At 41.3% G+C, this 12,522-nt stretch overlaps 1 protein-coding gene and 1 pseudogene across 2 annotated transcripts in view; one reads left to right on the forward strand and one right to left on the reverse strand.

Annotated features, from left to right (window-relative positions):
- The window catches only part of CLUAP1 (clusterin associated protein 1), a 32,105-nt gene that overhangs the window by 2,415 nt on the left and 17,168 nt on the right, over window positions 1-12,522 (forward strand). The window contains exons 2-4 of one of the 2 annotated variants that reach the window (XM_023513874.1): window positions 2,283-2,378; window positions 4,746-4,829; window positions 8,876-9,009. In XM_023513874.1, coding sequence (XP_023369642.1) covers window positions 2,283-2,378; window positions 4,746-4,829; window positions 8,876-9,009 — 314 coding nt within the window. The remainder of the gene's footprint in view (window positions 1-2,282; window positions 2,379-4,745; window positions 4,830-8,875; window positions 9,010-12,522) is intronic. The other variant, XM_023513875.1, reaches the window with a different exon arrangement.
- On the reverse strand, window positions 5,299-5,398 carry LOC111725617 (annotated as a pseudogene).

Below are 12,522 nucleotides of genomic sequence, written 5' to 3' on the forward strand. Positions count from 1 at the left end.
CCTGGCTATTTTTTGGTTGCAGCAGTCATTGTTGTTGTTTTTTTTGGCAGGCCCAGGCTGGATTCGAACCCGCCACCTTAGGTGTATGTGGCTAGCACCTTAGCCACTTGAGCCACAGGCGCCGAGCCTAATCTGAAATTTTAAAAAATTAATTTTTTTAGAAAAAAGGAAAGGAAAGAGAGGGCCAGGATGATGGCTCATGACTGTAATCTCAGTCCTCTTGAGGCAGGAGGATTTCTTGAGATCAGGAGCTTGAGACCAGCCTCAGCAACATAGTGAGACCCTGTCTCTAGAACAAATATATTTTAAAAAATCAGCAATGAAAAAAAATCAAACCATAGCTCAGTGAGTAGAATTCCAGCCACATATACCAAGGCTGGCGGGATCGAACCCAGCCCAGCCTGCTAAACAACAATAACAACTCCAACCAAAAAATAGCTAGGCATTATAGCGGGTGCCTGTAGTCCCAGCTACTTGGGAAGCTGAGGCAAGAGAATCTCTTAAGCCCAAGAGTTTGAGATTGCTATGAGCTGTGATGCCATGGTACTCTTCCAAGGGTGACGTAGTGAGACTCTGTTTCAATTAAAAAAAAAAAAAGATCAGCAGGGGCACATGATGGCTCATGCCCATAATCCTGATACTCTGGGAGGCTGAGGTATGTGGATCGCCTGAGCTCAGAAGTTTGAGACCAGCCTGAGCAAGAGCAAGACTCTGTCTCTACTAAAAATAGAAAAACTAGCTGGGTATTGTGGTGGGCTCCTTGTCCCAGCTACTTGGAAGGCTGAGGCAGGAAGATTGCTTGAGCCCAAGAATTTGAGGTTGCTGTGAGCTATGATGCCATGTCACTTCACCCAGGGTGGCAGAGTGAGAATCTGTCTCAAAAAAAAAAATCAGCTGAGCATGGTGGCGTGCCCCTGTAATCCCAGCTACTGAGGAAGCTGAAGCAGGAGTATAGCTTGAGCCCAAGAGTTGGAGGTTGCTGTGAGCTATTATTATGCCACTGCTTAGTTGGCATAACTAAGCCAACTAAGCCTGGGGTACAACAGGGAGACCCTGTCTCTTAAAAAAATAAAAAGGAAAGAAGGAAATGAAAGAGAGAAGGTTGGAATTAGTTGTTTAGGAGAGAGAGTTGAGTGTGAAGCCAGGAAATGCTTATGTTTGGGCACTTTGGAAAATTAGCACATTCAAAGGAGAGGTGACACGCACATCCTAAGAAAGAAGCCTGCGCAAAGGGCTAGGTGATAAATCACCATCATGGTTGTCATTATTGTCTCTCTGACAATAGCTTACCCACTGTGGGAGCCCAGAACTGTTGTAAGTACTTAGTGGGTGTTAACCCCATTTGAGCCTTATAGCAACCCTGTAGAGGAAAGTCTAGAGCAACCGTGCTCAACCTGTGGGTTGCATCCCCTTTGTAACAATAAAAATACATCCTGCATATCAGATATTTACATTATGATTCATAACGGTAGCAAAATTACACTTAGGAAGTAGCAATGAAAATAATTTTATGGTTGAGAGTCACTACAACATGAGGAACTGTGTTAAAGAATCGTGGCATTAGGAAGATTGAGAACCACTGATCTAGAGAGTGAACAGACAGGGGAAGATTGAACATAGGTCATCAGGATGCCACAGTAGGACAGGTTGCCCCTTTGGTCACTTCACTACTGTCAGGGTACCCTGTTGCGTCCTAGTCCAAATAGGAAGCATGTCAATTTTCTCTCTTTTGTACCTCCTGGTTGTGGGTTGAAATTTAGTTTTTCAGAGAGACCCAGGTGTCCTGGAATTGGTATCATTTGTGCTTTGAGAAATGCTTCCTAACCAGGTGTGCTGGGAGTGCTTTTCTGCAGCATGTAAGTGCTGACCAGTGTCCCGACTGGAGGTTGAGAGGAATAGATATTAACAGACTGATTGGCTGGGTATGGTGGCTCACACCTATAATCATAACATTCTGGGTGGCCAAGGTAGGAGGATAGCTTGAGTTCAGAAGTTTGAGACAAGCCTTAGCAAGAGTATGACCCTGTATCTACTAAAAAAGTTTTTAAAAAATTAACGAGGTGTGGTGGCAGGCACCTATAGTCCCAGCTCCTCTAGGCTGAGGCAGGAAGATTGCTTGAACCCAGGAGTTTGAGGTTGCTGTGAGGTAGGCTGAGGCCTGAGCAACAGAATGAAACTCTGTCTCCACTCCCCCCATCACCAGTACACTTTTGTGTACTCTTAATTGAACGCCTCTTAAAAACCTGTTACTGAGGTTTCTGTTTTTGATATTTTTCTTCCAGATTGCAGATTTGAAAGCAGCCAGGCAGCTTGCATCTGAAATCACCTCCAAAGGAGCATCTCTATATGACTTGCTGGGCAAGGAGGTAGAGTTGAGGGTAAGCTACATTCAGATAACATACTTACTTTTCTTAGCTGTGCAGATTTTCTATTCAGGGTATTCCTTTTCAATCCTGTTCCCTTGTTCATGTCTTCTGATTTAATTAAACATACCTGATTAAATAAGACAATGTGTGGAAAAGTGATAGGCTGCTAGCTGCTCTTCCTGCTTCTAGTGAGCACTGTCTGCTGATGTTAATGCCTTTAGCTCCTAGTTTAGGAATGACAAATGTGTGGTAGGTAGCCAAAACTGTCCTTGTGCCCATGACAGATTTTATTGGTCACATGCTTTTATCTGCTGTTCTTAGCCTCCTCATTCTTCTCAAAAGTGCTATGCTCTGAGCTCATGGTTCCCAGACCTTGCTGCCCAGTGGAATCACCTGGGCATCTTAAAACACTCCTAAATGTTAGCTTGCTTCTTGCTTTCTTTTCCTTTACTTATTTAGTTTTTTTTAAGAAGGTCTCACTTTGTTGCCTGGGCTGGAGTGCGGTGGCATGATCACAACTAACTGCAACCTTGAATTCCTGGGCTGTGCCAGTCCTCCTGCCTCAGCCTCCTGAGTAGCTGGGACTATATGTATACCAGCATGCCTGACTACTTCAGTTAGTTTTTTTTTTTTTTTTAAAGACAGAGTCTCACTTTGTAACCTTTGGTAGAGTGCTATGGGATCATAGCTCACAGCAACCTCCAGCATTTGGGCTTAGGTGATTCTCTTGCCTCAGCCTCTGAGTAGCTGGGACTATAAGTGCCTGCCACAATGCCCAGCTATTGTTTTTTTTTTTTTTTTTTTTTTTTTTTGAGACGAAGCCTCAAGCTATCCCCCTGGGTAGAGTGCTATGGCATCACAGCTCACAGCAACCTCCAACTCCTGGGCTCAAGCGAGTCTCCTGCCTCAGCCTCCCAAGTAGCTGGGACTACAGGCACCTGCCACAACGCCTGCCATTTTTTTTTTTTTTTTTTTTTTTGGTTGCAGCCATCATTGTTGTTTGGCAGCACGGGCTGGGGATTCGAACCCGCCACCTTAGGTATGTGGCTGGCGCCTTAGCCGCTTGAGCCACAGGCGCCGAGCCCCAGCTATTGTTTAGTTGCAGTTTGGCTGGAGCTGGGTTTGAACCAGCCACCTTCAGTATACGGTGCCCTACTCACTGAGCCACAGGCACCACCCTTGTTTTCGTTGCTTTTTGTTGTTTTTTTTTTTTTTAAAGAGATAAGGCCTCACGATGTTGCCTAAGCGGTCTCAAACTCTTGGGCTTAAGTGATTCTCCTGCCTTAGCCTCTGTAATTGCCAGGAGAGCCACCATGCCTGGCCTCAAGCCTTTCTATTGTCACTGTTATGGAATATGACCTGGCCATTGGGAGTTCTCCAAGTCTCCTGGGTGATTCTCACATACAGCAAAATTTGGGACCATTGATATCTTGGCAGTCACTCTCAGTCAATTGAAGTTTATGTTGCAATGGAAACTTAATTTGCAATCCTTATTCCAACAAGTGCCAACCCAAGAGTATGTGCTAACCCCTATTTAAGCAGCTGTTTAAGAATGTGTTTCCTAAACTTTGTTGAATGTTAGGCTCATGTGATGTCCAGGTTTTCCCTGTACCAATGAATTAGAGTGGGGATAAGAACTAGGCATCAGGTCTCCAGGTGACTCTGATGTGAAGGAGAGTTTGAGAACCACTGCTTCAAGAATAAGTGGTGCAGTGTTTAATTTTTACCTGGTATTTTGGCATTAAGATGTACAAACTCAATCTAACATTTTAAAATTAAATGAATTCATTTCACTTCATATCAACCATGACTGTGCTGAGGTCTGGGAAAGAGGAACTTGGGTACCAGGTTACCATCCCTGCTTTGCATATATTGCCCTAGTGGTTGCCACCTGGTGAAGTGTAGTTGACAGAACAAAACAGCCACTGACATATACTAGCTAATTTGACACGACCAATGAAGCAGTGTCAGGGATTTAGATAGCAAGTTATACTGTGCTTGTGTTTGGGAGTCACCTGTATGGAATGCAGGTAAAGAAACAAATTTGGGAGAAAACATAACAGATGCTAAGTTCAGTTTTGTCCATGGAGATAAGGGCCTATAACAAAAAAGAAGGATCTCGAGTTCTGGAGAAAGGCCAGATAAGCCAGATAAGTTGGCTTATGGAAGACATTTAGGAGGTGATGGCAGAAGTGTTTGTGCATCAGTTGTAATGAAACTTTTGAGAATCTGTCCATTATCCATATCTAGATCTAGGAACGTTTATTTTTTTTTTTTATTAAATGATAGCTGTGTACGTTAATGCAATAATGGGGTAGGAACATTTATTTTGTGAATTCCTTTTCTGAAAACCTATTTAAACAATTTTATTGCTTCTAGGAAATGAGAACAGAAGCTATTGGCAGACCTCTGGAAATAAATGAGACTGAAAAAGTGATAAGAATTGCAATAAAAGAGATTTTGGTAAGATTACTTAATGTCTTTATGTCTCAAAATAGCTCAAAATAGCTCAAAATAGGACTCAAAATAGCTAGACCTATAATAAAGGATGTGTTAGTAGGGAAGTGAAAAATTAGAGGACATTCTAGAATATGTAGGTTACAGCATTGTTTATTCCCTCATTATAAACAAGAACAATTTCCTGTTATTAAAAATTAAGCAGTTTTAATTTGATAATTATTTTAAATTCTTCAGTAATTTTAATAATACTCTTATTTAACCAGCTCCTTACTGCTGAGTATTTAAATAATTCCCAGCTTTTCTTAACTCTAAAAAGAGTCTAATAAATAGAACTGTCACCATCCATTACTATCTGTCCATCCTCAATTATTATTTACTCCTTTCATCTAAAGCATTCAGGTTAGAGCAGCAGTTCTCAGCCTGTGGGTCGAGACCCACAGGAACTGTATCAAAGGGCCGTTAGGAACATTTTTTTAACATGGAATTCTTCATGAATTTTCATCTCATCCTTATACAGGGGCCGTTCTGACCTTTATATCATTCCAGTTTTAGTATACGCTGCCAAACCAAGCACTAGGAACAAAATTTGATATATATGTATATCAAAAATATGTATGTACTTACAAGGAATAATTGTGCATGTATATATAAATATATTTATATACACACACATAAACCTACCTACATCTATACATTTCTTAGTTCTGATCACACCTCACACCTAGATCTTGGCTTCTAAATGCCATTCTTCTAAAATGAACCAGAACTCCTAGGGAAACATGACTGATGCCATAGCCAGGGCAGGAGAAATGCAAGAACTTCTTGTGCCAGAAAGTAAAGAAGTGCTCAGATGATGAAAGGGAACTGTCAAAAGAACACAGAGGCTCGGTGCCTGTGGCTCAAGTGGCTAAAGTACCAGGCCACATACACCTAAGGTGGCAGGTTCGAATCCAGCCCGGGCCTGCCAAACAACAATGATGGCTGCAACCAAAAAATAGCCGGGTATTGTGGCAGGCGCCTGTGGTCCCAGCTACTTGGGAGGCTGAGGCAGAAGAATTGCTTGAGCCCAGGAGTTGGAGGTTGCTGTGAGCTGTGATGCTACGGCACTCTACCCAGGAGGACAGCTTGAGGCTCTATCTCCAAAAAAAAAAAAAAAAAAAGAACACAGAAGCTAAGTTGCATGGGCCTCCCCTGGCCAAATTAGCAACAATTTAAACATCAAAATAAGTTATAGTGATTTAATTCTCACTGACATAGAAAAACAATTATATTGAAAGTTGATGAAAAGCAAGTTATTCACATAGTTTCAAAGTAGCTCCCCACAAAATGCTTACTTATTACAAATGGGAAAAGAGTAACTTCTGGAGAAGCCTAACAGTCACCCCCTTAATCAAGTGATCGTTGTGAGTATCATTGTAATGGAACAAATCACAGTTATGCACGTCTAATAGGATGCCATCTTTTCTGAGATATGGCTGCTAAAGATGCATAATCTGAATCTAATCAGACAAAGCAAATTGAAGAGCATACTATAAATTAACTGGCCTGTACTCTTCCAAAGTGAAAAGTTCGTAAAAGTCAAGGCAAGCTGAGGGACATTCCAGGCTGAACGAGGCCCCAGACAGGTGATGCCTGAATACCACAGGTGGCTCCCATCTGCTGTTGAGGTCTTCACTGGGCAGGTGGGGACACTAGGATGGGTCTGAGGCTTAGGTAGTGGTGCGTCAGGCATGAGTTCCTGTTTTGATGACTGTATTTTAATTGTGTAGAAGATTATTTGTAGGAAATATACCCTAAAGTGTTCAGGGTGATGAGATAATCTTGTCAGCAATTTTCACCTAGGTTGAGAAAAATGCTTTGTATTGTACTCCAGTTTTCCTATAAATATTAATTTAAAAATATACTTGCCTATATTCTAACTGAATCTAGTGAACATGATATGAACATGCCCTTGGCATTGACAAATATAAGAACATCCAAAAGAGGGCATAATTGTTGGTAAACATCTCTTAAGATAGCTTTCTGTTGTTGAAAAATATCTATGATGTTTGCTACTTCTAAAAAAGCAACCTACCAAAACAACATGATTACTTTAAAAGGATTATGAGGTATAGGCCACATATTTCAGGAAACCAGGCAAAATTATTTAGGTTTATATGTTAATCTTTTTTTTTTAGTCAGAATCTCTTACCCTGTGCCCTGGGTAGAGTGCCGAGGCATCATAACTCACAGCAACCTCAAATTCTTCAGCTTGAGCAATCTTCTCGTCTCAGCCTCCCAAGTAGCTGGAACTGCAGGTGTTTGCAATAGCACCTGCCTAGTTTTTCTATTTTTAGTAGAGATGGGGTCTTGCTTTTGCTTAGATTGGTCTCAAACTTTTGAGCTGTGATCCACCTGCCTCACCCTTTCAGAGATCAGAGATATGAGCTACCACGCCCGGCCCAATCTTTCTTATTTGAGGAACAGATACTTTTCTTTCGAGTCAGAGTCTCATTATGTCACCTTTGGTAGAGTAATGTGACATCACAGTTCACAGCAGCCTCAAACTCTTGGGGTTAAGCTATTCTCTTGCCTCAGCCTCCCAAGTAGCTGGGACCACCAGCACCCACCACAATGCCCAGCTATTTCTTTTTGCTGCAGTTGTCATTGCTGTTTAGCTGGCTTGGGCTGGGTTCGAATCAGCCAGCCTGGGTGTATGTGGCCAGTGTGGTAACCACTGTGATATAGGCACCATGTCTGAGGAACAGATACCTTTAAAAAATACTTTTTACTTTTTAAGGTCAAATAAATTTACTGCAGTTTAATCTGACTTTGATTCAGAGAAATGGTCTACATCAGCTTGAGTTATTTAGAAAGGAGACCCACCTTTCTTCCAATGAGAGTGACTCACGTTTCTCCTGGGGTCTTTAAGCCCTTAAAGCAAATGGTTGGTTGGTGATGATTGTTATAATGAAATAATTTTAGAAAGGGTTAGTGTACTTAGACCAAAAATAATTGAAACATGAACTCATTATCAGTAACCATAGTTTCTTATAAAAACACACTGTTTCTGAGGATTAAGAATGTCTGGACTTCGTAGGTCCTTTCATTGTGGACCCCATAGTTTTTCAGAGATCTCCAGGAAAACAGACACCCTTTTAGGGGTGCTTGTGCACATGGAAAGTATTGGATGGGAAAACCCCATTGTGGCCATTAGGAACTTAGTACAGGGCTGGAAAGTCAGAACTTGAAGCAGCAGCTCCATGCTTAGCTGCACAGGCATATGACGTGGCCAGTTTCTCAGACAAGATGAAAATAATGAGTGTTAGGAACACAGCACGTTTACTCTGGTTCTACCTGCTTCAAATGAACTTTCTCTAACTAGAGGGTCAGGAGGTTTCCATTGTCATCAATGGTTTCTTATCCCCTTGCTTTCTTTACTTAGCCCCATTGCCCCAGGGCTTCTGTCCAGCTGCTTCCCAGGGCCCCCTTCCAAAGGTTGGTGGACACTAGAGTGGCTGATGCCACTGAAGAGCTACTTCTGTAACAACTTCACAGTGCTCTGTTTATTTTTAGTCTGCAGTCAAGCTTCTGTCACCAGAGAGAGGGAAGGCACCTTTCTTTCTGAATCCCAGCAAGCCATAGTTAGAGCCACTCATGTTTCTTTCTGTCCCCTCCTAGGAAAACTGTGTGTGTGTGTTTATTCTGTAAGTCAGGTGTTTGTAACTAAGGAATACCCTGAATGACATAAAGGCACACTAACTATCCAGAGTGATATGTACCCAGTTCTAACGGATTAAGCTAGACAAGAGCACATAGGCCTCTGTCCACTAGGACACATCTTTCCATCTTCACTTGTTTAAAACCTACTTTTTATGAGAGGGTGGAGAGGATAAATTTTTCTGGACATTCTCCCTATAACAGTTGGTTAAATATGTCATTACCTATTTGTCAGCTTTTGTATTTGTTTAACCTGATGTTGCTATGCTTGATGCAGTATGCGTCTCTTCAAAGAGGCAAGATGGCAATCATTATTGGCATATTGTCTCATTATTTCCTATTAAATGTAGACTCAGGTTCAGAAGACTAAAGACCTGCTCAATAATGTGGCCTCTGATGAAGCTAATTTAGAAGCCAAAATTGAAAAGAGAAAATTAGAATTGGAAAGAAATCGGAAGCGGCTACAGACTCTGCAGAGTGTCAGGTAGGTATGAACATTTGAAGAATGAGTGGAAAAATATCTCTGGAAGTTAGAACAAAGACTAAGAGAATATAACATGACAGTAACTCTTGAAGCAGTGAAAAAAAGCTTTACTTAAGGTTATCTCTGCAAAATGTGTATGTGTGTTGCCTGTCATGATAAGTAGACTGCTGCACTCTTTATTGATTTCAGTATGTCTGGAAAATTGCTTACTTCTTTGAACTGCCCTTTAAGCTTTTATAGCTTCTTAGAACTCAGGGCAAAGTAGGTAAATCCAGATGGTGAAAGTTATATGAGGCTTGGTCTCCTAAGATCCTGCCATAAATTAGATTGAAACAGAAACATACTCCCATATCTGGGTGGGAGAAGATTTTAGACTTTATTTACACTAGGATAGTTCCTCATCAATCAGTAATTCTTACTTTACCTCATTGGAAATACTTTTCCAAGGAATACAGATGGAAAATAGTGGCATAAACCACCTTCTAGATCAGTGAAGCATTTTAAAATGTGTTCCTCACATTCTTTGGAGCTTTTTTCTTCTCTTTACATATTTTGTAACCTTCTTCCCTTGCTGTATCTTCGGGTTTTTTTTTTTCCCCCTGTATTTTTACTCTTTCTACCTTTTTATTCTCCATTCTTTTTTTTTTTTTCTAATTTTTGCTGGCCATATGGTTTCTTTCTTTCTCTCTCTCTCTTTTTATATTGTTTGGGATTCATTGAGGATGCAAAGAATTAGGTTACACTGATTGTCCTTTCTTTTTTTTTTAATTGAGACAGAATCTCATTCTGTCATCCTAGCTGATCGCAGTGGTGTGATCATAGAGAAACTGCAACTTCAAACTCTTGAGCCCAAGTGATCCTCTTGCCTCAGCCTCCTGAGTAGATGGGATTACAGGCACCTGTCACAATGCCTGGCTAGTTTTTGTATTTTTCATAAAGACAGGGTCTTGTTCTTGCTCATGCTGATCTCAAACCTCTGAGTTCAAGCAGTCCACCCACTTCAGTCTCTCAGAGTGCTATTATAGGCGTGAGCTACTGCACCCAGTCCATTTTTCTTTTTCTTGACTCTCTCCTCTTTGCAGTTAACTGCATCTGCTCTGAATGTGTTTTGCCTTTTGAGATACTGATTGCTGGCCCTCACTCTGGCTACTGCCCTGAGATCTGAGGAAAGGCAGCACCTGGAGGAGGCAGAGGGTAGCCACAGAGAACAGCCACTTTCCCTGCTTTTCTGAAATCAGTGGTCCCAAATATATTTGTCTCCTTAAAAAAAAAAGATCTTGCTTTTAGGCCAGGTGTGGTAGCTCATGCCTATAATCCTAGAATTCTGGGAGGCTGAGGCAGGTGGATTGCCCTGAGCTCACAGGTTCGACTAGCCTGAGCAAGAGCGAGACCCCATCTCTTAAAAATAGCCTGGTGTTGTGGTGGGCACCTGTAGTTCCAGCTACTCAGGAGGCTGAAGCAAGAGAATAACCTGAGTCCAAGAGTTTGAGATTGCTGAAAGCTATGACGCCACAGCTCTCCACTGAGGGCGACAAAGTATGACTCTGTCTCTCAAAAAAAGTTAAAAATAAACTCTACCTTTAAACTATGAGTTAACTTTTTTTAACCCTCAGATCCTTTTAATAGAAAAGTTTATTTTGTTCTAGTTCAAAAGATAAATTATTTTTAAGTTTTTCAGTTTAGGCTCAATACTAGTAGCACAGTGGTTACGGCGCAGACCACATACACCAAGGCTGGTGTGTTTGAATCCGGCCCAGGCCTGTTAAACTGTCCAACAATAGCTGGGCATTGTGGCGAGTGCCTATGGTCCCAGCTACTTAGGAGGCTGAGGCAAGAGAATCGCTTGAGCCCAAGAGTTCAAGGTACCTATGAGCTGTGACACCACAGAACTCTACTGAGGGCAACATAGTGAGACTCTGTCTCAAAAAAAAAAAAAATTAAATTAAATTTTGCAGTTTTTGGCTGGGGCCAGATTCAAACCCACCACCTCCAGTATATGAGGTCAGCGCCCTACTCTTTGAGCCACAGGCGCCACCCTTAAATTAAATTTAAAAAGAAGTTTTTCACTTTATATTATAAAGAGCAGAATTTCCTCTTTAAGATCATTAATAAGAAAAGAAAAGGTAAAGTTCAGCAAATCAGTTGAAACAGATTTTTATGTTATGGTTTTAATTTTGAATTTAATTAATTTTTAAAAAATTTTTTATTCTTTGTCACCCTGAGTAGAATGCTGTAGTATCACAGCTTACAGCAACCTCCAGCTCTTGGGCGATTCTCTTGCCTCAGTCTCACGAGTAGCTGGGACTACAGGCGCCCACCACAATCCAGCTATTTTTTTGCTGCAGTTTTGGCGGGGCCAGGTACGAACCCGCCACCCTCAGTATATGGGGCTGGCTCCCTACTGACTGAGCCACAGGTACCACCCTTTTTAATTTATTTTGAAATTTTTTTTTTTGAGACAGAGTCTCAGTCTGTCACCCTGGGTGGAGTGCCATGACATCACTGTAGCTCACAGCAATCACAAACTCTTGGGCTCAAGCGATCCTTTTGCCTCAGTCTCCTGAATAGCTAGGACTACAGGCATGTGCTACCATGGCTGGCTAGTTTTTCTGTTTTTAGCAGATACAGGGATTCACTCTTGCTCAGGCTTGTTTTGAACTTCTGAGCTCAAACAATACACCTGCCTTAGCCTCCCAGAGTGCTAGGTGTGAGCCGCCATGCTCAGCCCTTGGTTTTAATTTTATATTATTTAAAAATAGCTTTTATAGGTGTGAGCCACTGCACCTGGCCCTGGTTTAAATTTTTTAATTTTGTATTATTTAAAAATAGCTTTAGCCAGGCGTAATGGCCCACACCTACAATCCTAACACTTTGGGAGACTGAGGCAGGTGGATTGCTTGAGCTCAGGAGTTGGAGACCAACCTGAGCAAGACCCCATCTCTACTAAAAATAGAAAAAACAGCTGGGTGTGGTAGTGCACACCTGTAGTCCCAGCTACTCAGGAGGCTGAGACAAGAGGATGGCTCAAACCCAAGAATTTGAGATTGCTGTGAGCTATGGTGCCATAGCACTCTACTCAGGGCAACTGAGTGAGACTCTTTCTCAAAAGAAAAACAAAAAAAAACAAAATAAAAATTTGTAACAACCTCTGTTTCCCTTTTTAGTGAATTTACTAAATTTTGGGACATCCAGACAGTAGAACATTATTCCCAACTAAGATAATAATGTATATGTTTACTTTATCTATTTTGAGAGAAGTATATGGCATATGATTATTTTCTAACTCTATTGAAATCTATAGTATATTGAAGTGAAAAAAAAACTACAGAACTTTATGGTAATACATTTAATTTTTATTCAAAAATGCATTTCTGTGTAAATATGCATAGAAAAGTCTATAAGGGCTCGACACCCTTAGCTCATTGGTTATGGCACCAGCCACATACACCAGGGCTAATGGATTCGAGCCTGACCTGGGCCTGCTAAACAACAATGACAACTATAAAAAAAAAA

Source organism: Otolemur garnettii, unplaced genomic scaffold (genome assembly GCF_000181295.1).
Source record: "Otolemur garnettii isolate 467f Iridium unplaced genomic scaffold, OtoGar3 scaffold00044, whole genome shotgun sequence".
In the NCBI taxonomy this organism is placed as follows: domain Eukaryota; kingdom Metazoa; phylum Chordata; class Mammalia; order Primates; family Galagidae; genus Otolemur; species Otolemur garnettii.